Raw genomic sequence first — 27,796 nt, forward strand, 5'->3', positions numbered from 1 at the left:
TGGTTTTCTTCACTGTGCTTTTGAAGTGATCACAGGGACAGTGCTTCTTTGGCAGCCTAGGCACTGTCATGAGTTTTCTTGTAGGGGCTCTCAGGAACCAACCTGAAATAACAGATAACCCTGCTCAGACAGGCGAGGTAACGCATTTGAGTAAGGGGGAGGTAGGGCTTTCCTTGCCATCTCCCATGTCTTCACTTCCTCTCTCATCCCACAGCAAGCTGTGAAGAGGGGTCAACACAGAAGAGTGGGGACTTACGTCTGTTTGAACACCAAGATCTCCAAGTTGTTTTTCCTGACCTATGTGGCAGACTTAGAGGGGGCATCAGGCTATCATCGGCAGGACTGAGGGATGGCAAGTCAGCCCTACTTGTCTGTGTTTTAGTGGCTGCTTTACCTTGGACAGCCATCTTGCCTCTCTGCTTTCATTCTTTCCTGTGAGGAGAATGGGGCTGAGAATAGGGTTCAGGCAGCTTTGGAAAGCAACCCTGGCTCTCAGGAAAAAGGGTAATTTGGGTTAGGGAGAGCTTGAGATTCAGTTGGTTCTCCTGCAGACCCTGGAGGAGTTTAGTTCTTGCCTGAGACTCAGTAAGGAAGCAGACATTGGTGACTGGTGGAGAGGGGGTGGATGATGTCAGCTCAGATAACATCTGCATTGGTCTCAAAGGGGCTCAAGGGAGAGAGTCAGGGTCATGGTGATGCCATCCTTGTTGTTGATGCCGAGTTACTGACCTTTGCACTCACATTCTTGGCCATCTTCCCAGAGCCACCTCCCTGAAGTTTGGCGTTGGTCCCTATGGCCTCTGGCGACCCCTGTTGGAAGGAACCGTTTCACTTGCGGGCACCAGTAAGGGAAGACACCAACAGAAATGCCCCCCAGCACTATGCTACCAAGGCTAGCACGGGTCAGTTTCTCATTTTCACTTCAGGAATCTAGGTTACTTCAAAAGAGGAATATTTGGGTGTGTGTGTGGTGCAGCACTTAAGTCTCTGCTTAGGATTCCCACATGCATATTGGAGCGACTTTTGGGTCCTGGATCCTCCTGTTCGGGTCCAGCTTCCTGCTAAGGTACACCCTTTCAAGTAAAATGAAAATTTAAAGAGAGAGAGAGAGGTGCTGGTATGTGGTGCAGTGGATTAAGCCGCCACCTGCAACACCCACATCCCATATGAGTGCCACTTCTGATCTAGCTTACTGCTAATGTTCCTGGGAAAGCAACAGAAAATGGCCACTGCCAGCCATGTGGGAGACCTGGAGGGAGTTCCAGGCTCCTGGCTTCAGCCTGGCCCAACCCTGGACCATTGCAGCCATTTGAAGAGTGAGCCAGCAGATAGAAGACCTTGCTCTCCTTTATTTTTTTAAAGATTATTAAAGGTAGGTTGAGAGAGAGAGAGTGGGAGGAAAGGAGAGAGACAGAGAGAGAGAGAGAGAGAGAGAGAGAGAGAGAGAGAAATAGAGGGAGTTTTAAATGGCTAAAGAAATGTGGCCTAGGGGCAGTGCTGGAATCCAATATGGGTGCCGGTTCAAGTCCTGGCTGCTCCTCTTCCAATCCAGCTCTCTGCTATGGCCTGTGAAAGCAGTAGATGATGGCCCAAGTGCTCGGGCCCCTGCACCCCATGGGAGACCTGGAAGAAGCTCCTGGCTCCTGGCTTCAGATCTGCTCAGCTCTGGCTGTTGCAACCATCTGGGGAGTGAACCAGCAGATGGAAGACCTCTCTCTCTCTCTCTCTCTCTCTCTCTCTCTTCTCTGTCTGTAACTCTACCTCTCAAATAAATAAAATCAAATATTTTAAAAAAAATGTGGCCTAGAGAAAAGCTTAGCTGAAAGTAAATGGAGAAAGAATGGCTTTTGGATGGAAGAGAGGACAAAGTAGGGAATTTATTAAGAACTTATACTGCCACCCTCCAATGAAATCCTCACGACTTAAGGAGAAAGAGAAAGAAGATCACTCTATGAACCAAGATTTTCACCTGACTCCAAGTTGCTCTGTTGAATTTACAATCTTCATTCAGCCATAAGAGGTTGGCATTTATCATTGTTCCTCTGGAACAAATATAATCCTTTTGGCCTCTGTCTAAGCCTGTCTTATTATCTTATTCTGTCTTATCTCCATTTTGCAATACCTAAAATATTTTCATGGCAACCAAGGATGGTGGTTTGTACACTTGAGGTCTTCAAGCTAGAACTGGACTTCTCCTGTGTGTAGCAGTTTCTTTCCTTTTTTTTTTTTTTAAAAAAAGATTTATTTATTTATTTGAAAGTCAGAGTTACACAGAGAGAGGAGAGGCAGAGAGAGAGAGAGAGAGAGAGAGAGAGAGAGGTCTTCCATCTGATGATTCACTCCCCAATTGGCCGCAATGGCCGAAGCTGCGCCAATCTGAAGCCAGGAGCCAGGAGCTTCTTCCAGGTCTCCCACGCGGGTGCAGGGGCCCAAGGACTTGGGCCATCTTCTGCTGTTTTCCCAGGCCATAGCAGAGAGCTGGATCAGAAGTGGAGCAGCCAGGTCTCGAACCAGTGCCCATGTGGGATGCCAGTGCTTCAGGTCAGGGCATTAACCCACTGCTCCACAGCACCAGCCCCATGTGTGTAGTAGTTTCTGATGTTTCCTGTCAGAATTTATTATGTCTTAATGTGGTTCCTATCCTATTTGAACATAGCTCTCTTATTACACATTTATAGTTTATTGTTGGAAATCTGTGATGGACCGGATTGTGTGCCCCCAAAGTCACATATTGAAGCCCTAATCCCCAGTACCTCAGAAAAGGGCTTGTGAAGAGGTGGATTAGTTAAAAGGAGACAATTGTGTTGAGCCCTAATCCATTCTGACTGGTGTCCTTATAAGAAGAGGAGATTTAGACACACAAAAAAGACCCCGGAAGTGTGTGTAGGCAGAGGAACAACCATGTGAGGATATAGCAAGAAGGCTACTGTTGTGGACTGAATGTGTCCCCCTAAAAGTCGCGTGTTGAAAGCTAACCCCTAATGTGACAGTATTAGGAGATGGGGCCCTAATTGTGCCAAAAGGTGGAGCCCTTGTGCATGAGATTGGTGCCCTTGTGAAAGGGACCCCAGAGAGCTCTATCCCGGTCTTTCTGGCATATGAAGACGCAGGAGAAGCCAGGTGTCTGCAACAGCACACAGGTCACCACCTGACCACAGCCCAGTCATGCTGATACTCTGATCTTGGACATCCCATCTCCAGAATTGTGGGGGATGTATTTCTGTTGTTTATAAGCTGCCTGGTCTGTGCTACTTTGTTGTATCAGCGCCATACCATGGCAGTGGCCATTTGCAAGTCAAGGAGAGAGGACTTGGATGAAACCAGACCAGTCTGTGGCCATGTCACACTCAACATGCCTGTTCTTGTCTGGTCTCAGAAGCCAAACAAGGTTGTGCCTGGTCAGTACTTGGATGGGAGATGAAAGCAAACCTCAAGACACCTTGTTCTTGGGTTTTCAGCTTCCAGGACTGTGAAGAATGCGTCCCTCCTGTTTAAGCCACCAGTCTGTGGTGTTTTGTTGTAGCAAATGAAATGAAAACCAGACCTTTCTCCCTCACTAGACTCTGAAGGACTGGTTCAGTGATCATTCAGCCTCATGGTTCCTGGCACGTGGTAGGCATTTGATGGATGTTTGTTCAGTAAGTGGTTGGGCGAGTTGTTGTTTGGAGAGGGCCCTCAAGATCATCTGGTTCAACCGAGGTCTCCTGTTTCCCCGACTCGTGCCCTTTCTGCCACTCAGATGGAGGGCTTGCACCATCTCCGCAAGTGCTAGTGTTTAGATGTTCTCATGTGTTGTTTTCAGTGCCATTAAAGTAATTTAAAGAGGTATAGCCCCTGCCACTGCACTTTTCTAACATTTTGTTCTTGCTTGACCTCCACTCCCATTTCCAGAGAAAAGCCACAGAATATTAGAGCCAAAGGATTCTTGAATTCCTTAACTGATACTTTTCTTCTTTCTAAATATAATCTCAGTATATTGGAGAAAATTTTGAAAATACAAGGAAATCATTATTCTTACCAACTATTGGTATTTTGGCATATTTGTTGCTGCATAGGTTTTTCTCCATATGGTGATTACCGTAGTATGTGAACAGATTACTTAAAAAAAAAGATGTATTGATTGATTTGAAAGGCAGAGTTACAGAGAGAGAGAGAGAGAGAGAGAGAGAGAGAGGGAAAGTCTTCCATCTGCTGGTTCACTTTCCAAATGGCTGCAGTGGCCAGAGCTGGGCCGATTGGAAGCCAGGAGCCAGGAGCTTCTTCTGGGTCTCCCATGTGGATGCAGGGGCCCAAGGACTTGGGCCATCCTCCACTGCTTTCCCAGGCCATAGCAGAGAGTTGGATCGGAAGAGGAGCAGCTAGGACTCGAGCCGGCGCCCATATGGGATGCCGGCACTGTAGGCAGTGGTTTTACCCACTACGCCACAGCGCCGGCCCTGTGAACGGATTTCTTTTGTTTCCCCACTTCATAAGCATGTTACTCTCTTTTCATAACGTTAACATTTTTTAAATTCTTAATTTATTTTCATTTTTTTGAAAGAGAGAGACAGAGACATATTTTCCATCTGCTGGTTTACTCCCCAAATGCTTACAACAACCAGGGCTGGGCCAGGTGAAAAACAGCAGCCCAAAACTCAATCACTATCTCCCATCTGGGAGCCAGGAACCCAAGTATTTAAGGCATCATCTGCTGCTTCCCAGGGAGTACATTAGCAGGAAGTTATTAGAAGTAGAGGAGTTGAGACTCAAGCTGACACTCCAATATGGGATGCAGGTGTCCCTAGTAGTGACTTAACTGTTGTGCCAAATGCCCACCCCCATAGCATTTTTAGTGATTGCATAATATTCCCTCCAAGTATATGTGTTCCAACTTATTTATGTTTTTCTTTGAATGTTTAGATTGTTTTATTTTGAGACACAGTATTAATCAATTTCTTTGTTCTTATAAATGTTTTTCATTTTCTTAGGGGAGAGTTTCCAAAGTGGAACTACTGGATCAAAAGTTAAGAACAGTTTTGTGGGGCCAGCATTGTGGTACAATGGGCTAAGCCTCCATCTGGGAGGCCAGCATTCCATATGGATGCCAATTGGAGTCTAAGCTGCTCCACTTCCAATCCAGTTTCCTGCTGATGTGTCTGGGAAAGCAGGGGATGAAACTCCTGGCTCCTGGCTTCAGCCTGGATCAGCCCTGGCTGTTATGGTCATTTGGGAAGTGAAACAACAGATGGAAGATTCTCTGTCTCTGTCTCTGTCTCTGTCTCTGTCTCTCTGTCTCTCTCTTTCTTTCTCTCTCCCAGTAACTCTGCCTTTCAAATAAATAAAAATAAAAAAGGGGACAGTTTTGTGTTTCTTGATGCTATTATCAAATTGCTTTCAAAAGAACTGTCTTAATTAAATTGCTCTCTTTTTCTCTCTCTCTTATTTCAGAAATGGAAGCCCAGAGAGATCAAATGAAATATCCAAGTTCATAAAGGTAATGATGACACATCTAGAGTTAAAACCTGTCTAGGTCCAAGATCCTTAATCTGTTGTTTCTTCTGCAGTCATACGTGACTCTGATTTCCTGGGCGTGCCACTAGAGTGTTATATCTCCTAATCCTCAAACACTCATGGGCTGTCTTTATGAATTTTTTCTGCCTCTATTATTATTTACTTCATACTTTTTATCTAAATTTATTTTACAAAACACCATCACTCTATGCAGTATTATATCTGGAATAAGTTTGATGTATGCTTAGATTTTTTTCCTAACATGCAATTAAAGTAAACATGTAACTACTAAAGTGAAAAAAAAAAGCTAAGCTATGTTCCACTGAAAATACATTTTAGGAAGCACTGATGTGTAGTATAAGCATGGACTTTATATTCAGATACGTGTGGAGTCAACTACTGGCTCTGTGGCTTAGCTATGTCATCTTGGACACGTCACTTAGCCTCCTTGATCTTTGATTTCCTGATGTGTAATCTGAGGACAGCAATGTCTCCCTCACAGGACTTTAGGAGCTCCAGTGGGTACCTAGTGCCAAGACAGGCAATGAGTACATGATGCTACCTCTGTGGCTATTACTAGGGACTTCTGTTTATTTCCAAGAAAAGGTCCACGCTGGACTCTCAGGCGGTGGCTTTCTGCTGACATGTGTATGTGAAGAAGTTACTTCCACGCCTTAGGACTTGCGGTGTGGCTATCATTATTTTGATTTTCCAGTTCTACAACATGTGTGCTCTGTGATTTTTAGATAAGTTGCTTAACTTCTCTGTGCTTCGTTTACCTAATTTGTATTTTTTAAATTGACACATAAACATGGTACATATTTACAAAGAACCATGTGATGTTTGACATATATACATATGTGTCATATATATATACTCCATACGTATATATAATATAATATACATATATTCCATACATACCTATAATATGTATAGTGTCATCTTCAAATCACAGAGAGCATGTCCATCTCTTCAAACCATTATCATTTCTTTGTGGTGAAAACATTCAAAATCCTTTCTGCCTTTCTGATAGCTCTTTTTTTTTTAAAGATTTATTTATTTATTTGAAAGGCAGAGTTACATAGAGGCAGAGAGAGAGAGAGAGAGAGAGAGAGAGAGAGAGAGAGAGAGAGAGGTCCTCCATCCACAGTGCTGGATTGTGCATGGAAGTGCTGGCATCCCATGTAGGCACTGGTTCGAGACCTGGCTGCTCCACTTCCAATCTAATCCAGCTCTCTGCTATGGCCTGGGAAAACAGTGGAAGATGGCCCAAGTTCTTGGGCCCCTGCACTCACATGGGAAACCTGAAAGAAGCTCCTGGCTTCAGATTGGCACAGCTCCGGTTGTTGCAGCCATTTGGGGAGTGAACCAGTGGATGGAAGACCTCTCTTTCTCTGCCTCTGCCTCTGCCTCTCTATAACTCTGCCTTTCAAATAGATAAATAAATCTTTTTTTTTTTTTTTAAAGATACCATTTGGGACACCTGTATCCCACATCAGAGTGCCTGGGTTCCAGTCCCAGCTCTGCTCTTGGGTCTAGCTTTCTGCTGATTTATACCCTTGGAGCAAAAGGTACTGGCTCAAGTAGTCGAGTCCCTGCCACCCATGTGGGCAACCTGGATTGAGATCCTAGATCTTGTTTTCAGTCTGGCTGACCCTGTCATTCCAGGCTTTTGAGGGAGTGAATCTGCGAGTGAGAACTTACCTCTTTGTCATCTCTGCATACCAAATAAATAAATAATCTTTTAAAGGGTCATAAAAAGTTCCTATTATGAAGAAACTATGTGTGTATTTTTCTATGAACTTTTTGGAGGATGTGTGTCCTCACATGGTATTTCACAGGTCTGTCCACTAGAGGGTACAGCACCAATATTACCTGCTAGCAAGGGCAGATCTAGTGCCCTTGTACTCTCCTCCCATGAAAGGGATCAGGGCTCTGTAGAGAAATGGCAGGGCTGTGGCAGGGAGGTGCAAGATGAGTCTGGAGTATGTCATGAGGTCATAAAGTAAGCAACTGCTTGAACAATTATTTAAGTATGTCAAAAGGTCACAAGAAGCCAACTTGAAGGCCAGTTTGGGGACAATATGAGCAACATATTGAAAAACGATAGTAACAGATTGTTAACTCATAGGTATCCACGAGTCCATACATACATAAATAAGTAATTGAATAAGTAAATAAATGAGGGAGAAGGAAGATGTTTTCCTTATAGTAAAATGCCAATGAATAAATATAGAAGGAATTATGGAAATAGAAAATCACTAATTGGTTAATACCACAGGCCATAATAATTACATATAGGCAAGAGTCATCAGTGAATTCTATAAATTAATGGGTAAAGTTATAATGAAAAGAAATGGATTTTTTTTATTTGACAGGTAGAATTATAGACAGTGAGAGAGAGAAACAGAAAGGTCTTCCCCCCGTTGGTTCACTCCCCAAATGGCCGCTATGGCCGCCGCTGTGCCAATCTGAAGCCAGGAGCTAGGTGCTTCTTCCTGGTCTCCCATGTGGGTGCAGGGGCCCAATTGCTCGGGCCATCCTCCACGGCCTTCCCGGGGCACAGCAGAGAGCTGGACTGGAAGAGGAGCAACCGGGACTAGAACCTGGCACCCATATGGGATGCTGGCGCCACAGGTGGAGGATTAGCCTAGTGAGCTGCTGTGCTGGCCCCAAGAAATAGATTATTTGTATATCAAAGTTTCTCTCTACAAGATACTTACTAATTACAGTGGGGGAAATAGTAACTTCAGGGCCTGGCAGACACCACCTGAACCAAGTGCTCAGAGTCAACCAGTAACATGAGATGTGGCCCCCTGGTCCCCTGACGTGCTACACTGAGGATATACCGGTTCTGTGGTATTCTTGACAAAAGTATATCAGACAAGCCCCAACTGCGTGACTTTCTACAAAATCACTGACTGATCTTCTTTAAAAGTGTCAAGGTCATGAAAGACAAGGGAAATTGAGAAACTACCCTGGGTTGGAGAAGACTGAAGAGACAAGACAGTGTTGTTCAGCACTGACTCTGGGGTTGGACCCTGGCACAGTCAGAGGCCATTAATGTGGGATGATGAGCAAAATTTGAATAATTTTGGATTAGTTCATGTTATTGTATCAGTGCCAGTTTCCTGGTTTTGATAATCATGTTACAGTTACGTAAGATGTTATTTGAAAACAATTGGATGAAGGATAATCTACTGGAACTCTCACTATTTCTACAACATTTTTGAAAGTCTGACAAATTAAAACCTAAAAATATTAGATTTCTGTGAGGACAAAATGAGTTAATACATGTGAAGCACTTAGAATAATTCCTGGGGGCCGGCGCCGTGGCTCACTAGGCTAATCTTCCACCTGCGGCGCCAGCACCCCGGGTTCTAGTCCCGGTCAGGGCACCAGATTCTGTCTTGATTGCTCCTCTTCCAGTCCAGCTCTCTGCTGTGGCCCAGGAGTGCAGTGGAGGATGGCCCAAGTCCTTGGGCCCTGCACCCGCATGGGAGACCAGGAGAAGCACCTGGCTCCTGGCTTCAGATCAGCACGGTGCACTGGCCACAGCGCAATGGCCGCAGCGGCCATTAGGGGGTGAACCAACGGAAGGAAGACCTTTCTCTCTCTCTCTTTCTCACTGTCCACTCTGCCTGTCAAAAAGAAAAAAAGAATAATTCCTGGGATATAAGAGATAGCTATTGTCATATCATTTTATAATTAGTAATATAGTTAATGAATAATATATTATGTCATTTGTTTCCTAATATCCTCTATATGCTGTCACATATTTATCTTTTCCTTTCTTCCTTGTGAAAAGCATATTGAACATTCATGTGGTTATTTTAAGAGCTATGTTTTAGCAGCAGGCTTTGGCACAGTAGTTAAGACACCCCTTGGGATGCCTGCATCCCATATCAGAGTGCCTAGATTCAAGTCCTAACTTTGCTTTCAATTCCAGCTTCCTGCTACTGTGCACCCTGGGAGGCAACAGGTGATGGCTCAAGTACTTGGGTCCCTGTCACCCACATGGAAGACACTGATGGGGTCCTGACTCCTGACTTTGGCCTGATTCAGCCCTGGCTATTGCAGGCATTTGAGGAGTGAACCAGCAGATGGAAGATCTCTTTCTGTCCATCTCTGTCTCTCTATCACTGTCTCTCTACCTTTCAAATAAAATGCAAGTACATTTAAAAAAAATTCTTGGCTAGTGCTGTGGCACAGCAGGTTAAGCCGTGGTCTGCAGTGCTGGTATCCCATATGGGCCCTGGTTCAAGTCCCAGTTCCTCTGCTTCTGATCCAGCTCCCAAGTGTTTGGGCCATCTTCTGCTGCTTTCCCAGGCACATTAGCACAGAGCTGGATCAAAAGTAGAGCTGCCAGGTCTTGAACTGGTGCCCATATGGGATGCATCACAGGCAGAGGCTTAGCTTGCTACGGCACAATGCTGGCCCCAGAACTTGCATTTCAAAATTGTGCTTGGCTGAGACACAAGGCTTTTGCCCAGCCACCATCCATCCTATGGGGTTTGTAACAGTGCCATCTGGTGGCACAGCAAGCTTGCCCCAATTCATCACCCTTGAAATTTTACTCAGTCCATTTACTGAGCCCTTTCTAGGTGGACATTATAGATAATTTAATTTTTAAAAAAGATTTATTTATTTATTTGAAAATAAATAGGCAGAGAGAGAGAGGTCTTCCATCCAATGGTTCACTCCCCAGTTGGCTGCAACAGCCAGAGCTGCACCGATCCAAAGCCAGGAGCCAGGAGCTAGGAGCTTCTTCCAGGTCTCCCACATGGGTACAGGGGACAAAGCACTTGGGCCATTTTCTACTGCTTTCCCAGGCCATAGCAGAGAGCTGGATAGGAAGTGGAACAGCCAGGATTTGAACCAGCACCCATGTGGGATGCCAGCGCTTCAGGCCAGGGCGTTAACCCATTGTGCCACAATGCTGGCCCCTAGATCATTTAATTTTAACATCAAATCTATCTGATAAGTGGCAGTGTATTCATTTCAGTATGATAAAACCGAGGCTCAAGAAAATTCAAGTGAATTGTCCAGGGTTGCAGGGAGAGTGTCAGAGCCAGGATTTGGATCTAGGTCCCTCTGATGCCCATGCTGAGTCTAAATGTTTAGGTGAATCCAAATGCGCAGTCAGGTTTAAGAACGATTGGCATACAGAAGAGGTTCTCAACTCGGGGTGCCTCCCCAGGGGACATTTGGCAATGTCTGGAAATATTTTTGGCTTTTATAACTGGGGGTAGGATTGGGAGACTTGCTAAACAGCCTTGAACTGCTCTCACAACAAAGAATTAATCAGCCCCAAATGTCAGTGGAGCTGCTGTGAAACCCTGGTGCGGTCATAGGGCAACGTCTTGAGCTTTCATGTTGAAGCATGAGGGTTTATTCATTCAGGTAGCTCATATTTACAGAGGACTGTGCTGGACAGTGTGAGGGGTATGAAAACAATGGCCGGCGTGTGCCCCTGAGGAAGTTACAGTCCAGAATGGCAGGGGTGTGGTCAGGAGAGGCACAGCCACACCTTCATTACAAGTTAGAATGTAAGCGCTAAGGAGAGAGTCCTGTTAGGGCTGAGCACACCCACGGGAGGGAGAGCTCACTTCTGGTCGCAGGAGGAAACAGTGTTTGGGCTGGGTGCGTGAACAGTGTTGAGGAGGCAGGAAAACAGGAGCTGCACAAGGAGCGGCAGTCTGCTTTGGGTGGAGCCGTGTGTGTTCCTGGGCGGTGGACTGGAAATGTCTCACTGGGGCCAGAGCTTTGGCTCCAGGCTAAGGAGATTCGGGCCTTGGTGTCTTTTTGAAAAGCTTTCCCTTCCAGAGTGGCGGTCTGAACCCTGGGGCTATGGGGCTTAGCAGCTTCCGGAAAACTTTCTTTATAAATGAGGCAAATCTGGCAATTGAGGTGGAACAGGTAAATTTCTCATTTTGGGACCAAATTAATGCTGAGAATGTAACAAAGCTATGAGGGTACTTCAGATAATTCATGGAAGAATGGAATTAAAAGATAAGCTTATTTTGCTGCAAAATTGAAATCTGTACATAGCTTTTTTTTTTTCATAATAAGAATTTCCATGAACTTTTTAAAGACCCTTTTTCTTTTACCCCAAAGTAGTCCTTGGGGATAACGTGGTCTCACATAGAAATATACATGGGCAAGAAGCTCTCTTCTGTGTGGTTGTTCTGTGGAGGGCTGGGCCACTTTGGCCATAGTAAAAACCAGGGCAGATTTGGGACTCCTAACCAAAGATCTGCCTCTCACAAGGGGAGCTGTTAAAACAGGGCTTGGTATGGCTAAAGCTTCAATATGAATACTACCTGGTGATAGATAAGACCTTTCTGGTTTATTACATTTCCATTAAACAGCATTAAAAATTGTTGGTGGCATGTCTTATGCATTGTACAGCATGTAAGCAAGGACTTCCTGATGTTCTGCGAACCTGCAGTTGCCACGAACACCCCCCAGCACTGCCACCAAGTTGGCAGTGGGAGATTCTGCTCTTCTGGGAAAGGCTTGAGAGAGAAAGCAAGCTTGCAAGCGTGTGTGTGAGTGCGTGCACGTGTGTGTATGTGTGTATGTTGCCAGCTACAGTTACACATTCACATACAATACCCCATATCCCATTTGCCTATTACAATACCCTTCAGCTGGAAGCACTGTTTTCTCCTTTTGGTAAATGAGGAAACTGGCACTGAGAAAGACTAATGCGCCCCCAGTCCCTGTAGCTGAATAACAAGGGCTACATCTTAATGCACATGAGGCCCGATTTGCCACATTTTCTCCTGCTCTCTTCCCCTTCATAGAAAATTAGTTTTGTTTACCTGAATGTGGGCTGCTAGAGACCGTGGGCATCAGCATTAGTGACAGCAGCAGCAGGAGGGAGGGAATTAGAACTTTCTCTGGGGCCATGGGTGCTGCTGCAGGTCGCTTGAGGAGTATGCCGAGTGTTGCGGGTCAGAGACGGCTGCCTTCTTGCAGTGGCTCAGGTGGGGTACCCAGGCAGGCCGTCTGGGCTTTAATCCCAGGGCAGGAACAGGTAAGGTGACACTGCCGTGGTGGTTAGGTTTCAGATTGGACAATATGTTTTACGGGAAACTGGTCAAATAAAAGAAAAGCAATGTTCTTGAGAACATAAGGAGGCGACTGATAACTTGGCAGCAGTACTGTTCCTTCCCCGATTCTTTCTCACCTCCCCACGTCCCAGCATGTTGTAATTTCCTCCTTAAGTCTTTTTCTTGCTTGGATTTCTTTGTACATTTAGCTCTCTCTCTCTCTCTCTCTCTCTCTCTCTCTCTCTCTCTCGCAGGAAAACGTATACTGAGAGTTGGCAGAACAAAGGATGGCATAGTCTGCTTCCCCTCTGTCTTCTCTATCCCCAGCAGGGGTAGTGTTGTTGCCAAGTCCTCCCCTCAGCCCTAGAGGTGGAAGAGCAGGATCGAGGGGAAGAGGCAGTCCTCCCTCACCTCTGGAGTAATGGATGAAACCAGGCCTCCTCACTGTTCATCAGGAAGGTGCTGTGGCTTAGTCACTACAGTCAAAAGGAGAGAGACCCAGGTTGGTGGAAGACACCGGGGACTCCAATTCCAAGAATGTTTGAGAAACAGGGAGGTACAGAGGGAAGGAGACCTTCAAGTGTGTTTGCCTAGCCTCTTGGGGCTCCTGGCAGCAGACCTTGTTTGGGAGTGGCCCAAAGCAAAGGAGGAAAGGTAATAAGACTTACAATAAACACTGAGGGTCATGGGACATCAGCGCTTACTAAACTTGATATCTTTTCCAGAGACGCTAAGATTTTTTTTTAATTTATTTATTTGAAAGTCAGAGTTACACACAGAGAGAAGGAGAGGTAGAGAGATAGAGAGAGACAGAGAGACAGAGAGAGGTCTTCCATCTGCTGGTTCACTCCCCAAATGGCCATAATGGCCAGAGCTGTGCTGATCCAAAGCCAGGAGCTTCTTCTGGGTCTCCCACATAGGTATAGGGGCCCAAGGATTTGGACCGTCTTCCACTGCTTTCCCAGGCCATAGGAGAAAGCTGGATCAAAAGTGGAGCAGCGGGACTTGAACTGGTGCCCATATGGGATGTCAGCACTGCAGGTGGTGGCTTTACCCACTATGCCATAGGGCACCAGCCCCAATGCTAAGATTCTGTAAAAGAAAGAGGACAGGCTGAGCTTGCATGCTGGGTGATATTTGTGGAGGGAAGGTTGACAAGGACACCCTCCCTGGAAGCCTCCAGTTGTGAGCAAGGAGAAGTGGTGTGACTTTGTTTCCCCAAGAGGAAAGAAGAGGCAAGGCCTGGGTCAAATTTTTTTTTTTTTTTTTTTTTTTACAAATAGAGTTAGACAGTGAAAGAGAGAGACAGAGAGAAAGGTCTTCCTTCCTATGGTTCACCCCCCAAATGGCTGCAATGGCTGGAACTACGCCGATCCGAAGCCAGGAGCCAGGAGCTTCTTCCTGGTCTCCCATGTAAGTGCAGGGGCCCAAGTGCTTGGGCCATCCTCCACTGCCTTCCTGGGCCACAGCAGAGAGCTGGACTGGAAGAGGAAAAACCAGGACTAGAACACAGTGCCCCTATGGGATGCCGGCGCCACAGGCGGAGGATTAACCAAGTGAGCCACGGCGCCAGCCCCTAAATCTGTTTTTTTTTTTTTTGACAGGCAGAGTGGACAGTGAGAGAGAGAGAGAGAGAGAAAGGTCTTCCTTTTTGCCATTGGTTCACCCTCCAATGGCCGCCGCGGCTAGTGCGCTGCGGCCGGCGCACTGCGCTGATCCGAAGCCAGGAGCCAGGTGCTTCTCCTGGTCTCCCATGGGGTGCAGGGTCCAAGCACTTGGGCCATCCTCCACTGCACTCCCCGGCCACAGCAGAGAGCTGGCCCGGAAGAGGGGCAACCGGGACAGAATCCGGCGCCCCAAAAATCCGTTTTGATATCTGATTGGTCCTTCCTATCTTGGCAGCTTTCAAATGACACTGTCCTGTTGATGGTTGGAGAGTTATGCTGGGCGGTGGAGACAGTCCTGGAATTGGAGTTTGGGCTTGCTCTATCTATCTGGAAAATTCGAAAAACGGTCTCTGTCATCAGGAAGCCCAGGTCTAGCCAGAGAGAGGACATGCACTTCATAAAACTGGGAGATTTAAGTTTGGAATCAACTCTTAGAAGTGGCAGGAGTTCTCTGAGGATTGAGAGGGACTCAGAATCAGGTTGAACTTGAGCTGGGTATTGTGTGTATGTGGAGGGATAAAGTTTGGGTTTGGAGGGCAGAGAAAGGGCAGTGTGGAGAAGTTGCAGTGGAGGTGCTCCCTGGAACTAGTTGGATGGGAATTTTAAAAAAATATTTATTTATTTGAGAGGTAGAGTTACATACAGAGGGAGGGAGAGACAGAGAAAGAGGTCTTCCATCTGCTGGCTCACTCCCCAGATGGCCACAACAGCTGGAGCTGGGCCAATCCGAAGCCAGGACCCAGGAACTTCTTCCAGATCTCCCACATGGATGCAGGAGCCCAAACACCTGGACAATCTTCAGCTGCTTTCTCCAGGCCATTATTAGGGAGCTGGATAGGAAGTGGCACAGCCAGGACTCAAATCAGTGCCCATATGGGATGGCGGCACTGCAGGCAAAGGCTTAACCTACTATGCCACACGCCGACCCTAGGAATTTGATTTTTTATTTCAAGAGGCAGAGAGACAGTCAGGCACATAGAGAGAGCTGCCATGTGCTGGTTCACTCTCCAGATGCCCACAAAGGCTGGGACTGGGCCCAAGGATGAAGCTGAGAGCAGGAATCCAACCTAGGTCTTGCATGTGGGTGGCAGGGACCAATTACTTGAACTGTCACTGCTGCCTGCCAGGGTCTGCATTGGCAGAAAACTAGAATTTGGAGCCAGAGCAAGGAATCAAATCCAGGCACTCCAGTATGGAATGTGGGCACTCTGGCTGGCATCTTGACCACGAGGCCAAATGCCTCTCCCTGGACAGAGATCTTAGGGGACAGGGGCTGTTTACTATTTATTTTTGTATTCTCTGGACACATTTTGAGCCTGGTATTTTGAGAGTACTCTATAAATGTTTGTTAAATAGTTTTTTAAAATAAAGATATATTTATTTGAAAGGCAGAGGGAAAGACAAACACACACACCCAGATCTTCCATCTGCTGGTTTACTTTTCAAATGGTTCCTAATAGCCTGGTCTGGGCCAGGCCAAAGCCAGGAGCCAGGAGCTTCATCCAGGTCTCCCACGTTGGTGATAAGAACTTAAGCTATTGGGACATCATCCACTGCTTTCCTAAACACATTAACGGGGAGGCAGCTGGGTTGGAAATGGAGCAGCCAAGACTTGAACTGGTATCCATATGAGATGCTGGCATTGAAGGTGGTGACCTATCCTGCTATGCCCCAACATGGGCACATAATTGAATAATTTTGTAACCCCTTAATGGCTTGATAACATTAGAAAGTGTATAGGGGCTGGCGCTGTGGCACAGTAGGTTAATCCTCCACCTGTGGTGCCGGCATCCAATATGGGCGCCGGTTCAAGTCCTGGCTGCTCCACTTCTGAGACAGCTCTCTGCTATGGCCTGAGAAAGCAGTAGAAGATGGCCTAAGTGCTTGGGCCTCTGTTCCCACATGGGAGATCTGGAAGAAGTTCCTGGGTCCTGGCTTCAGATTGACCCAGCTCCAGCCATTACTGCCATTCGGGGAGTGAACCAATGGATGGAAAACCTTTTTCTCTGTCTTTCCCTCTCACTGTCTGTAACTCTACATCTCAATAAATAAAATCTTTTTAAAAAAGGAAAGTATGTAATGGGAACAGGCATTTAGGCTGGTGGTTAAGATGAGCACATCCCACATCAGAGTACCTGAGTTTGAGTCCCAGCTTTAACTCCTGACCTCAACTTCCTGCTAATGCACCTGGGGAGGCAGTGGATGGTGGACCAAGTACTTGGGTCCCTGCCACCCATGTAGGAAACCAGGATGGAGTTCTGGGCTCCTGGTGCTACAGACCCCCTCCCCCTTGCCATCAAAGGGCCAGCTAGGTCTTGACAGGCTGTTGCTGACCGCGGAAATCCTTTTCCCACCTGCCACATGTAAGATAAGACAGTTGTGTGCCTTCTAAAGTTGCCTTGAAGTTGTGATTTACTGGTTCCTGTAAACTGTCTTACCCTGCAGGTGTGATTTGTTAGTTCCTGAGTACCTACGATAATAGTGCTCCCCTCTCTGAAACTGCCTTGCTAATTTAGGATATAAAAGTAGAAAAAGATGAAGTCCTCATGGGCAAATAAACTGTGCACCTTTCCTCCCAAGAGTCTCGAGTGCCACTTAGTTCCTTCCGTCTGCTGTCTTCCGTCTTCCTCCAGGACCCCTCAATCTATTCACCCCTTTGTTCCCCCAGTTCTTGACTCCTTGTCAGTTCGGTCTATCTGGTTTTCCCCTTCACGGATGTGGGGCAGGGTGTCAGGTCCAGTGTATCCCAGGAGGGAGTTTTGGCTCCTTCAAGTCCATTGCCATAAAAATCCTCAAGAGAAATAACATTTCCTCTTGTTAATATTGACAACTTCTGATAACCATCTTAAGAGCATTGTTTGTGTCTAAAGAGTCTGTGGCTTAGGAAACCTCCTCACTCCAGGAAGGAGGTAGGAGGGGAAACACCGCTATGCCTGATTATGTAGTTTCCCGGTTCCGTAATAAAATATTATTTATTGATTGGTTCCATGATTCAGCCTGCCCCAATAGCACTCATATGGTCATGCATAAGTTCAGTGAGCGTTTGAGTGTCTAACGTGTGACCGGTACTTGCTAGATAGTGGACTCTGAGGATAAGACACAAGGGTGTCTCGGAGGTGTTCTGACTATGCACAGACCCGTGGAGATCTAATCCACGTGTCCCATTTTACTGAAATGGGAATTCACACGCAGGGAAGTTCCGTGGTTAATTAACATCATACAGCCAGTTAGCCTCGAAGCCACAGGAGTAAAACACACTTCCTGCCTGGCTGGATTTTCTGTTAGCTAGCTGGCTGGTGCACATGTAGTTGCGATGGGCTCTCGTAGGAGAGAGAGGACGTTCAGGATGAAGTGGGGGCCATAAGCAGCCTGGACTAGCAACAAGGACATGCCTGTTAAAACTATGACTGAAAAGGACTGGCTAGCACATTTTCACTCTCTGTTTTTCACCTTGAGGTTGAAATGAGGAAAACTGGGCCCAGAAAACCAAAAGTAGAAGATTCTTCCCAGGGGATTGATGAGATTTTAAAAATTTGTGTTTGCATGTATCATGATGCTTCTCACTAACTGTAATGGTTTGACTTTAATTGGGTTTTCCCATAGCCTGGACTCTTGTGGAGACGGGGACCAGGTCTGATTCAGCCTTGTCTCTCTCGTGCACAGTGCACAGCAGGCTCTGTTAAATATTTCTTAAAAAATGAAACTAAGGGGCAGCCGCTGTGCTGCAGTAGGCTAAGCTGCCTTTAGGGATGCCCACATTCCATGTCAGAGTGCCCGGGTGCTGATCCTGGCTCTGCTTTGAATCCAGCTTCCTGCTAAGGCACACACTGGGCAGCAGCAGGTGATGGTTCAGTGCTTGGATCCCTGCCACTTGGGTGCCACCTAAGAGTTCTGAGCTCTTGGCCCAATTCCAGCTGTTGCAGGCATTTGGGGGAATCGATTTCTCTCTCTCTCTCTCTCTCTCTCTCTTCTGTTGCTCTGCCCTTCTGAAAAAAAAAAAAAAACTGAGAAAAGTATGCACTCCCCCCACAGGCATAGGAAGACTGAGCAGCATCAGAGTAGGAAAAAAGTGGTGTCCCCAGATGAGCTGATGAGGTGTTTGACTTCCTTTTCCCTTCCTTCCTTCCTTCCTTCCTTCCTTCCTTCCTTCCTTCCTTCCTTCCTTCCTTCCTTCTTTTCTTCCTTCCTTCCTTCTCTCTCTCTCTCTCTCTCTCTCTCTCTCTCTCTCTCTCTTTTGCTATTTATTGGGGATGGCACTGTGGCTTAGCGGGTTAAGCCTCTGCCTGCAGTACCAGCATCCCATATGGGCGCCGGTTTGAGTCCTGGCTGCTCCACTTCTGATTCAGCTCCCTGTTACTGTGCCTGGGAAAGCAGCAGAAGATGGCCCAAGTGCTTGTGTCCTGGCACCCATATGGGAGATCCAAATGAAACTCCTGGCTCCTGGCTTCGGCCTGGTCTAGCCCCAGTGGTTGCAGCCATTTGGGGAGTGAACCAGCAGATGGAAAATCACTCTCCCTCTCTCTCTGTATTTCTGCCTTTCAGATAAATAAATGAATCTTTTTTTTTTTTTGACAGAGTGGACAGTGAGAGAGAGAGACAGAGAGAAAGGTCTTCCTTTGCCGTTGGTTCACCCTCAATGGCCGCCGTGGCCGGCGTGCTGCGGCCGGCGCACTGCGCTGATCCGATGGCAGGAGCCAGGTGCTTCTCCTGGTCTCCCATGGGGTGCAGGGCCCAAGCACTTGGGCCATCCTCCACTGCACTCCCTGGCCACAGCAGAGAGCTGGCCTGGAAGAGGGGCAACCGGGACAGAATCCGGTGCCCTGACCGGGACTAGAACCCGGTGTGCCGGCTCCGCAAGGCGGAGGATTAGCCTATTGAGCCGCGGCGCCGGCCTAAATAAATAAATCTTTTAAAAAATAGAGAGAGGCAGAGTTACAGACAGAGTAAGGGAGAGGCAGAGAGAGAGTTCTTCCATCCTCTGGTTCACTCCCCAAATGGCCACAACAGCTGGAGCTGGGCCGATCCAGAGCCAGGAGCTTATTCCCGGTCTCCCACATGGGTGCAGGGGCTCGAGTACTTGAACCATCTTCCACTGCTTTCCCAGGCCATCAGCAGAGAGCTGGATTGGAAGTGGAATGGCTGAGACTCGAACTGGCACCCATATGGGACGCCAGTGCCACAAGTGGAGGTTTAACCCACTAAGCCATAGTGCCGGCCCAGGTATTCGATTTTCTAAACAGGGGTGCAGTAGTGCCCGGTGGGGGAACGGCCCTGCAGCTCTGCTTCTCTGGTCAGAGCGCTGCTGGGGTTTGGAGTTTCCTCTGTGGTTGCCCCACTTCATTCGCCCTGGGAAAGTGACAGGAGCGGAGGGGCTTCAGACTGTCATCTGGGGAACTGCATGGGTGAGGGGCAGTGCATGGTTACTGCTTACAATATTTGAAGGTCTATTGTAAAGGTATTAGATTTATTTTGGGGCCTCCAAAGAGGAGGATTGGTGAGGGTGTATCTGACACCTTTCAGCTGAAGATGAGAAAGTAAATTTCCCTGGAGAATTACAAGTTTACTGGCAAAGTTCAGGCAGGCTCTGCGTGTCTGAGAATACCCGTTCCAATGATTTCTAAGGTTACAGAGGCAGAACTTGGCTTGGAAGCCAACTTTTCTGCTAATGCCACCTTAATAGATGGTATTAAAACCTGCTCTTTGAAATGTGACTGTTCCGTGATGCAGGCTGAGCTCCGTGTGGCAGTTCCTTCGGGACATTGTGGCCAGTTGGGATTCTGTCACCTGCTCTGTGACTTGAACTTCTACGCCCACCCCCAGCCCCCACAGTCCTCTCTTCTTTACTAATAGAATTCAGTTGACTGCATTTCCTGACTGTGGCACAAGGTGGCAGCAAAGCCCCATTGGTGTTTGCTAAGAACTCCAGTGGGATGTGGGCAAGGGGAAGTGGTCGTCAGGATTAGGAAAAGGGCTCAAATGAGAACAAGAAAACTTTTTATTTTATTTTTTCTCCCTTAATGTGAAGTGACAGAGTTCATTTTAGAATTAGCAGACATGGCCGGCGCCGCGGCTCAATAGGCTAATCCTCTACCTGCTGCGCTGGCACGCCAGGTTCTAGTCCCGGTTGGGGTGCTGGATTCTGTTCCGGTTGCCCCTCTTCCAGTCCAGCTCTCTGCTGTGGCCCAGGAGTGCAGTGGAGGATGGCCCAAGTGCTTGGGCCTTGCACCCATATGGGAGACCAGGAGAAGCACCTGGCTCCTGGCTTCGGATCAGCGCAGCACGCCGGCTGCAGCGGCCATTGCGGGGGTGAACCAACGGAAAAGGAAGACCTTTTTCTCTGTCTCTCTCTCACTGTCCACTCTGCCTGTCAAAAAACAAACAAAAACTGGCAGACACTTCACAGAAGTGCTTCTCAAGCTTTGATATGCTTTTGGATCCCCCGAGGGTCTTGTATAAACAGATTCTGGTCTGTTTGGAGGGACCTGAGATTCTGCATTTCTAGAAAACTTTTGGATGATGCCGTTGTTGCTGGTTGGCGAACTACCCTTGGAGTAGCAAGGCTGTCGGGTTCATTTAGAGATTAACTCTCGGTGTATCTGCTTGATGGATGAAGAGTTACGGAAATACAGAGAGAAAACGTAACTTGCCTAACACAGCTGTGATTTTTAGTGCCCAGGGCTTCCGACTTCCAGTCCAGTTCTCATTATCAGTGGTACGTCTGTAGCCTAGGAACTCAGTACTACCAATGTCCACTGTCCTGTCTGGTCTTTGCTCAAGGCGTCACCTTGGTCGCTCACTTACTCACAACCTCCAGTGGCCCTTCTGTAATCACAGGATCAGGTTCAAATGTCTCTCTAGTTTTCATGGCCGTACAACGTACGGTCCCGCCTGAGCAAGCTCCCCTACTTCCCCGTCTCTTCATCGGCTCTCCCTGCTGCCGCTGTCCTGGCTGCCTCCTGTTCCCTAAACGTTCTGCGCTGGGTCCTCTCCCAGTGGTGATGGCGTGTGCTCCGGAGTTAGACACACCTGGTTTGTAAACTCAGGGCCACCACCAAGGACGGCAAGCCACTCCACCTTCCTGACATCAGCATCCTTCTCTGAAGTAAACCCACATGGTGACTGAGAGGAGGAAATAAAAGAACACATGCTGTCCCACTCTCATTCCTGAGACGCCCATCAAAATGAGCACCTGTGATGGTGGTGCCAACACCTGGATCCCTTTGCTATGTTTTTCTCTAATGCTTAACCGCACAAAGGCATCACCCGAATCCTCCTTCTTCTTTTTATTTTTTTTAAGATTTATTTATTTGTTTGAAGGGCAGAATTAGAGAGAGAGGAAGGGATGGAGGAAGAGAGAGATATTCCATCTGCTGGTTTACTTCCCAAATGGCCGCAATGACTGGAGCTGGGCCAGTCCAAAGCCAGGAGGCAGGAGCTTCTTCCAGGTCTCCCACGTGGGTGCAGCCCTCCACTGCTTTCCCAGGCGCATTAGCAGGGAGCTGGGTGAGAAGTGGAGCAGTCAGGACTTGAACTGGTGCCTGTGTGGGATGCTGGTGCCACAGACTGGGACTTAACCCACTATGCGACAGCACTGGCCCCTGAATCCTACTTTTTGGTGAAACTGTTCCCAGCCATTCCTGACCCAGCTAACCCCACTCTCTGTAAATTCTTTCACCCATGTATTAGCATTTAATTAGGTGCTAGTGCCCCTGGAAGACCCGTCATCGAGGTCTGAAGGACATTGGCAGTGGGCTGAGAGACAGTTGAGTTAATTCTTTAGTCCTCCCTCAGTGTCATCGCAGCGCCTTCCCCTTTCTCAGCGGTTCCTGAGCAGCTCCTCCTGTTCCAGCAGCGCCAGAACCCGGTAGCCACAGGGCTGCCTAGGATTTCTCTCCTCAGGGTCCTTCCTGCCTCTGGATTGTGTTCAGACTGGTGTTGGGTGGCCCCTCCAAAGGAGGGATTGATGAAACCTCTTTATGGAAACCCCAAGGTAATATTGTAAGGAAGTTGAGCATAGTATCTTATTGCTTCAACAGTCTGGTGACCCAAGAGATGTGTCTACTTTCTGATTTCATGAAATGACTCTCTTACTTCAGAAGAGATTAAGGACAAAAGGCCGAGCGGGAAGGGGTTGGTGAAGGGAGGTTCATGTGCCTTTGATTTTTGACCTGAATTCTGCGGGTCAGTGTTCAGTACTCCCCAGAAGTGTGTGTCTTTGTGTGTGTAGTTGACTGTGTCACGTTGTTTCTAAGTTCCTCCCTGTCAGTGGCAATCAGGTGCTCATGTCAGGCTTATGACAGTGAAATTATAGTGTGTACTTTCACTGATGCAAAGGTTTCTCTGGGGTTTGTAGGAAGGCTGGACACTTTGCTTAGGGGTCCTGTTTTCACTTTCTGATGGATAGTGGTCTATTCACCCATCACTTTCCCAATCAGGAATTGTTTTTTTTTTTTCCAAGATTTTATTTATTTATTTAAGAGGCAGAATTACAGACGGAGAAAGGGAGAGACAGAAAGAGAGGTCTTCAATTCACTGGTTCACTCCCTAAATGGCCACAAGGATTGAAGCTGGGCCGATCTGAAGCCAGGAGCCAGGAGCTTCTTCAAGGTCTCCCACATGGGTACAAGGGCTAAGCACTTGGGTCATCCTCCACTGCTTTCCCAGGCCATAAGCAGAGCACTGGATCAGAACAGGAGTAGCTGGGATACGAACTGGGGACCATATAGGATGCTGGCGCTACAGGCGGAGGATTAACCTACTATGCCACAGTGTGGGCCCCAGTTGAGATTTTTGACTTTCCCATTCTCCTCTCATGGATTCATGCCAAGGCCTGAATATATTTATCTGTGCCTGGAATTGAGTGTTCTTTTAAAAAGAGAAGGCCAGGTAAGGCTGATTTCCAGGATTCTTACCTTCACTGTCTGAAGGTAAGAACCAACCCTGAATACTGGTTAGAATTCCTGTAGAGCATTTGACACTCACTAATGCCTATGCCTTACCTCCAGAGAGTCTGATTTGATTGGTTTATGGGATGGTCCAAGCATTGGTGATTTAAGAAGGCTTCCAAGTAAAATATTCATTGTATGGCAGAGGAACTTTAGCCGAGTGCACTTAGCTAACATTACCAAGTATGAGAACTGCGGACATCTCAGTCTCTCTGGTAGACTGAGAAGGCACAGCACCGCCTCTGTGGTGTTTTTGCCAAAAGTGTGTATGGTGTTTCCTCCTGAGGAAATGTTTGATAAGCCCAAACTGAGGGTCATTCTACCAGATAGCTTGCCAATACTCTTCAAAAATGTTAAAGTTATGAAGAAATTCCAAGGAACTGTCCCAGACTAAAGAAGACTAAGGAGATAAAGCAGCTAACTACAGTTTGTGTTGGATCTGGTACAAAAAAAGACATCACTGGAAAGATTGACAGAATGTGGGTAAGATCTGTAGATAGTTTACTGTATCATACAAGGACAATTGACTGATTTTGATGATCATACGGTACGTTTCTGAAGAAATATTAATAGCTGGAGATGTTGAATGAAAGGTATATGGGGACTCTGATGATTTTGAGGACATTCTTGAAATCTGAAATTATTTCAAAATGAAAAGCTTTGAAAAGGAAAAGAGCGAGTTGCCAAAGTTAAGAACCACTTCCCTAGGTTTCTTGCCAAATATTGTTAGAGTAATCATCCTGAAAGTGCTGTTTTGTTGTTTCTGACCTCCTGAGGGCTTTCCAATTAGTCTTACCATCTAAAGGATGAAGTTGAAATTCCTTAGGTTGTCATTCAAAGCCCCTGCAGCTTGGTCTCACTCTGTTCCTTGATTGCATAGTAGGACTTGACTCATTTTATTTTTTCATGTCTGAACTTACTGATTCCTTCTTTTCTCTTTTTTTAAAAAATATTTTATTTATTTGAAAGACAGAGTTACAGAGAGAGGTAGAGACAGAGAGAGAGAGAGAAGTCTTCCATCCACTGGTTCACTCCCCAGATGGCCGCAACGGCCAGAGCTGCGCCGATCCCGAAGCCAGGAGCCAGTAGCTTCTTCCAGGTCTCTCACGTGGGTGCAGGGGCCCAAGGACCTGGGCCATCTTCTGCTGCTTTTCCAGGCCATAGCAGAGAGCTGGATTGGAAGAGGAGCAGCTGGGACTCGAACTGGCGCCCATATGAGATGCCAGTGCTTCAGGCCAGGGCTTTAACCCACTGCATCACAGTGCTGGCCTCCTGATTCCTTCTTCCTGTATTATCCTTGCCTTCATGTCCAGCCCCCTGCTGAATTATTCCTCATCCTAAGACCCATTTCAGGAGTTGGTGTTGTGGTGTAGCAGGAGGCCTGTGATGCTGGCATCCCATATGGGTGCCGGTTCGAGACCCTGCTGCTCCACTTCCAATCCAACTCCATAATAATGTGCTTGGGAAAGCAACAGCAGAGGATAGCTCAAATGTGTGGGCTCCTATACCCACATAGGAGACCCAGATGAAGCTCCTGGATCCTGGCTTTGACCTGGCCCAGCCCCAGCCATTGCAGCCATTTGGCAAGTGAACCAGCAGATGAAAGGTCTCCCTGTCTCTTTCTTTCTCTCTGTAATTCTGCTTTTCAGATCAATAAAAATAATTTTTTTGACAGGCAGAGTGGATAGTGAGAGAGAGAGAAAGAGAGAAGGGTCTTCCTTTTTGCCATTGGTTCACCCTCCAATGGTCGCTGCGGCTGGCGCATCGTGCTGATCCGAAGCCAGGAGCCAGTTGCTTCTCCTGGTCTCCCATGCAGGTGCAGGGCCCAAGCACTTGGGCTATCCTCCACTGCCCTCCCAGGCCACAGCAGAGAGCTGGCCTGGAAGAGGGGCAACCAGGATAGAATCCGGCGCCCCAACCGGGACTAGAACCCAGTGTGCCGGCGCCGCAAGGCGGAGGATTAGCCTGTTAAGCCACGGTGCCAGCCAATAAAAATAATTTTTTAAAAAGACCAATCTCAGGACCTGTCTCTCTCTCTCTCTCTTTTTTTTTTTTTTGACAGGCAGAGTGGACAGTGAGAGAGAGAGAGACAGGGAGAAAGGTCTTCCTTTACCGTTGATTCACCCTCCAATGGCCGCTGCAGCAGGTGCGCTGTGGCTGGCGCACCGCGCTGATCCGAAAGTGTTTTTCCTGGTCTTCGATGCAGGTGCAGGGCCGAAGGACTTGGGCCATCCTCCACTGCACTCCCGGGCCACAGCAGAGAGCTGGACTGGAAGAGGGGCAACCGGGATGGAATCCGGCGCCCCAACCAGGACTAGAACCCGGTGTGCCAGCACCGCAGGTGGAGGATTAGCCTAGTGAGCCGCGGCGCCAGCCAGGACCTGTCTCTTTATTGAAGCATTTATATTTCTGTTAGAAGCAGCCGTGCCTCCTTTCTTTTTCTTAAAAGATTTATTTGTTTATTTGAAAGGCATAGTTATGGAGAGGCAGGGGTAGAGGCAGAGAGAGAGAGAGAGAGAGAGAGAGAGAGAGAGAAAGAGAGAAGTCTTCCATCCACTGTTTAACTCCCCAGATGGCCACAACAGTCAAAGCTGTGCTGATCCAAAGCCAGGAGCCAGAAGCTTCCTCTGGGTCTTCCACACGGGTACAGGGGCCCAAGCACCCAGGCCATCTTCCTCTGCCTTCCTAGGCCACAGCAGAGAACTGGATTGGAAGTGGAGCAGCTGGGACTTGAACCAGCGCCCATGTGGGATGCTAGCACTGCAAGCAGCAGACTTATCCACTACGCCACAGTGAGTGCTGGCCCCAACCCTCCTTTCTTTTAATTCTGGTTGTTAATAGTGTGGAGTGAAAATACAAGTTTTAGATGCTGAAATAATGTGAATTGAATCCTGGCTCCATTTTTACCAGTTCTGAGCTAAAAGATAAGTTAACTGACTTCATGGAAACTAGGGATAATAGTATCTACTTCAAAGGGTCATTGTGAGCTTTGGATGAGGTACAAACATTAAGGCCCCCAGCACATAGTAGGCTTCTTCCTATTAGTCTTGTAGCTCAGTGATCCCCAAAGGCTATTACCAAAATTTCCTGCAGAGGGGATGGTGTTTGGCACAGTGATTGGGATACCACATGGAACTCCTGCGCTTGGAGTGTCTGGGTTTGAGTTATCTGTTCCATCTCCCAATTCCAGCTTTCTGCAAATTTGTATCCTGGGGGACAGCAGGTGATGGATCCAGTGCATGGGTCCCCGCCACCCACACGGGTGACCTGGATTGAATCTGGACTCCTGGCTTCAGTGTGCCCCAGCCCTGGCTGTTGTGGGTGTTTGGGAAGTGAATCAGCAGATCTAGAATCTTGGTCTCTCCTTCTCTCTCTCTCTCTCTCTCTCTCTCTCTCTCTCTCTCTCTCTCTCTCTCCCTCAAAAAGAAATAAATAAATCCTGGAGCCAGTTTGTGGCATGGTGGATTAAGCTGCTGCTTGTGACTTTAGCATCCCATATTGGAGTGGTGGTCAAGTCATCGCTGCTGTTTCTGATCCAGCTTCCTGCTAATGCACTCTGGGAGGCAGAAATTCATGGTTCAAGTACCCACATGGAAGACCTGGATGACATTCCTGGTCCCCAGCTTGGGCCTGGCCCAGACTTGGCTATTGAGGTATTTGAAGTGTGAACCAGTGGATGCAAGATCTCTCTCTATCTTTCTTTATTTCTGCCTTTCGAATAAACAAACAAATCTTTCCTAAATATTTTTAAAGATTTATTTCTGTGAGAGGCAGAGTTACGAACAGAGAGAGGGAGAGAGACAGTCAGGTCTTTGATCACTGGTTCACTCCCCAGATGGCTGCAACAGCTGGAGCTGGGCCCATCTGAAGCCAGAACCCAGGAGCTTCTTCCAGGTCTCCCACATGGGTGCAGGAGCCCAAGCACTTGAGCCACCTTCCATTGCTTTCTCAGGCCATCAGCAGAGATCTGGATCAGAAGAGGAGCATCTGGGACATGAATAGGTGCCCATATGGGATGCTGGCACTGCAGGCAAGAGGCTTAATCTACTACACCATAGTGCCGGCCCTCTTTTCTAAATATGAGCTGGCACCGAGGCTCACTAGGCTAATCCTCTGCTTGTGGCGCTGGCACTCTCTGGGTTCTAGTCTCAGTTGGGGTGCTGGTTCTGTCCCGGTTGCCCCTCTTCCAGGCCAGCTCTCTGCTGTGGCCCGGGAAGGCAGTGGAGGATGGCCCAAGTGCTTGAGCCCTGCACCTGCATGGGAGACCAGGAAGAAGCACCTGGCTCCTGGCTTCGGACTGGTGCAGCTCTGGCCATTGCGGCCATTTAGGGAGTGAACCATCGGAAAGAAGACCTTTCTCTCTGTCTCTGTCTCTCTCTCTCACTGTCTAACTCTGCCTGTCAAAAAAATTTTTTTAAATAGATAAATTCTACAAAACTTAAACATATGCATGCCTGGCAATCACTAAGATGGCAGACGCTCTTGAAATGAATTGAATGCTTGGGTCTTTAAGAAACCTAGATTTAAAAAAAAAAAAAAAGAAATATGAGATTTTTTTTCCTCCAGAACACAACTCAGTAAATAAGTGACCTACAGACAGAGGAATATAACCCAACAGATGGAGAAGGGAGGAGCA

General features: G+C 47.5%; 1 protein-coding gene across 1 annotated transcript in view; it reads right to left on the bottom strand.

The window, feature by feature from the left end:
* CXCL17 (C-X-C motif chemokine ligand 17) overlaps positions 1-27,796 on the bottom strand; it is a 54,797-nt gene that overhangs the window by 7,730 nt on the left and 19,271 nt on the right. Inside the window, exons 2-3 of the mRNA XM_062175957.1 lie at positions 730-810; positions 1-102 (exon numbers count right to left, since the gene is read on the bottom strand). Of these exons, the coding sequence (XP_062031941.1) occupies positions 1-102; positions 730-810 (183 nt within the window). The remainder of the gene's footprint in view (positions 103-729; positions 811-27,796) is intronic.

Source organism: Lepus europaeus, chromosome 19 (genome assembly GCF_033115175.1).
Source record: "Lepus europaeus isolate LE1 chromosome 19, mLepTim1.pri, whole genome shotgun sequence".
Classification (NCBI taxonomy): domain Eukaryota; kingdom Metazoa; phylum Chordata; class Mammalia; order Lagomorpha; family Leporidae; genus Lepus; species Lepus europaeus.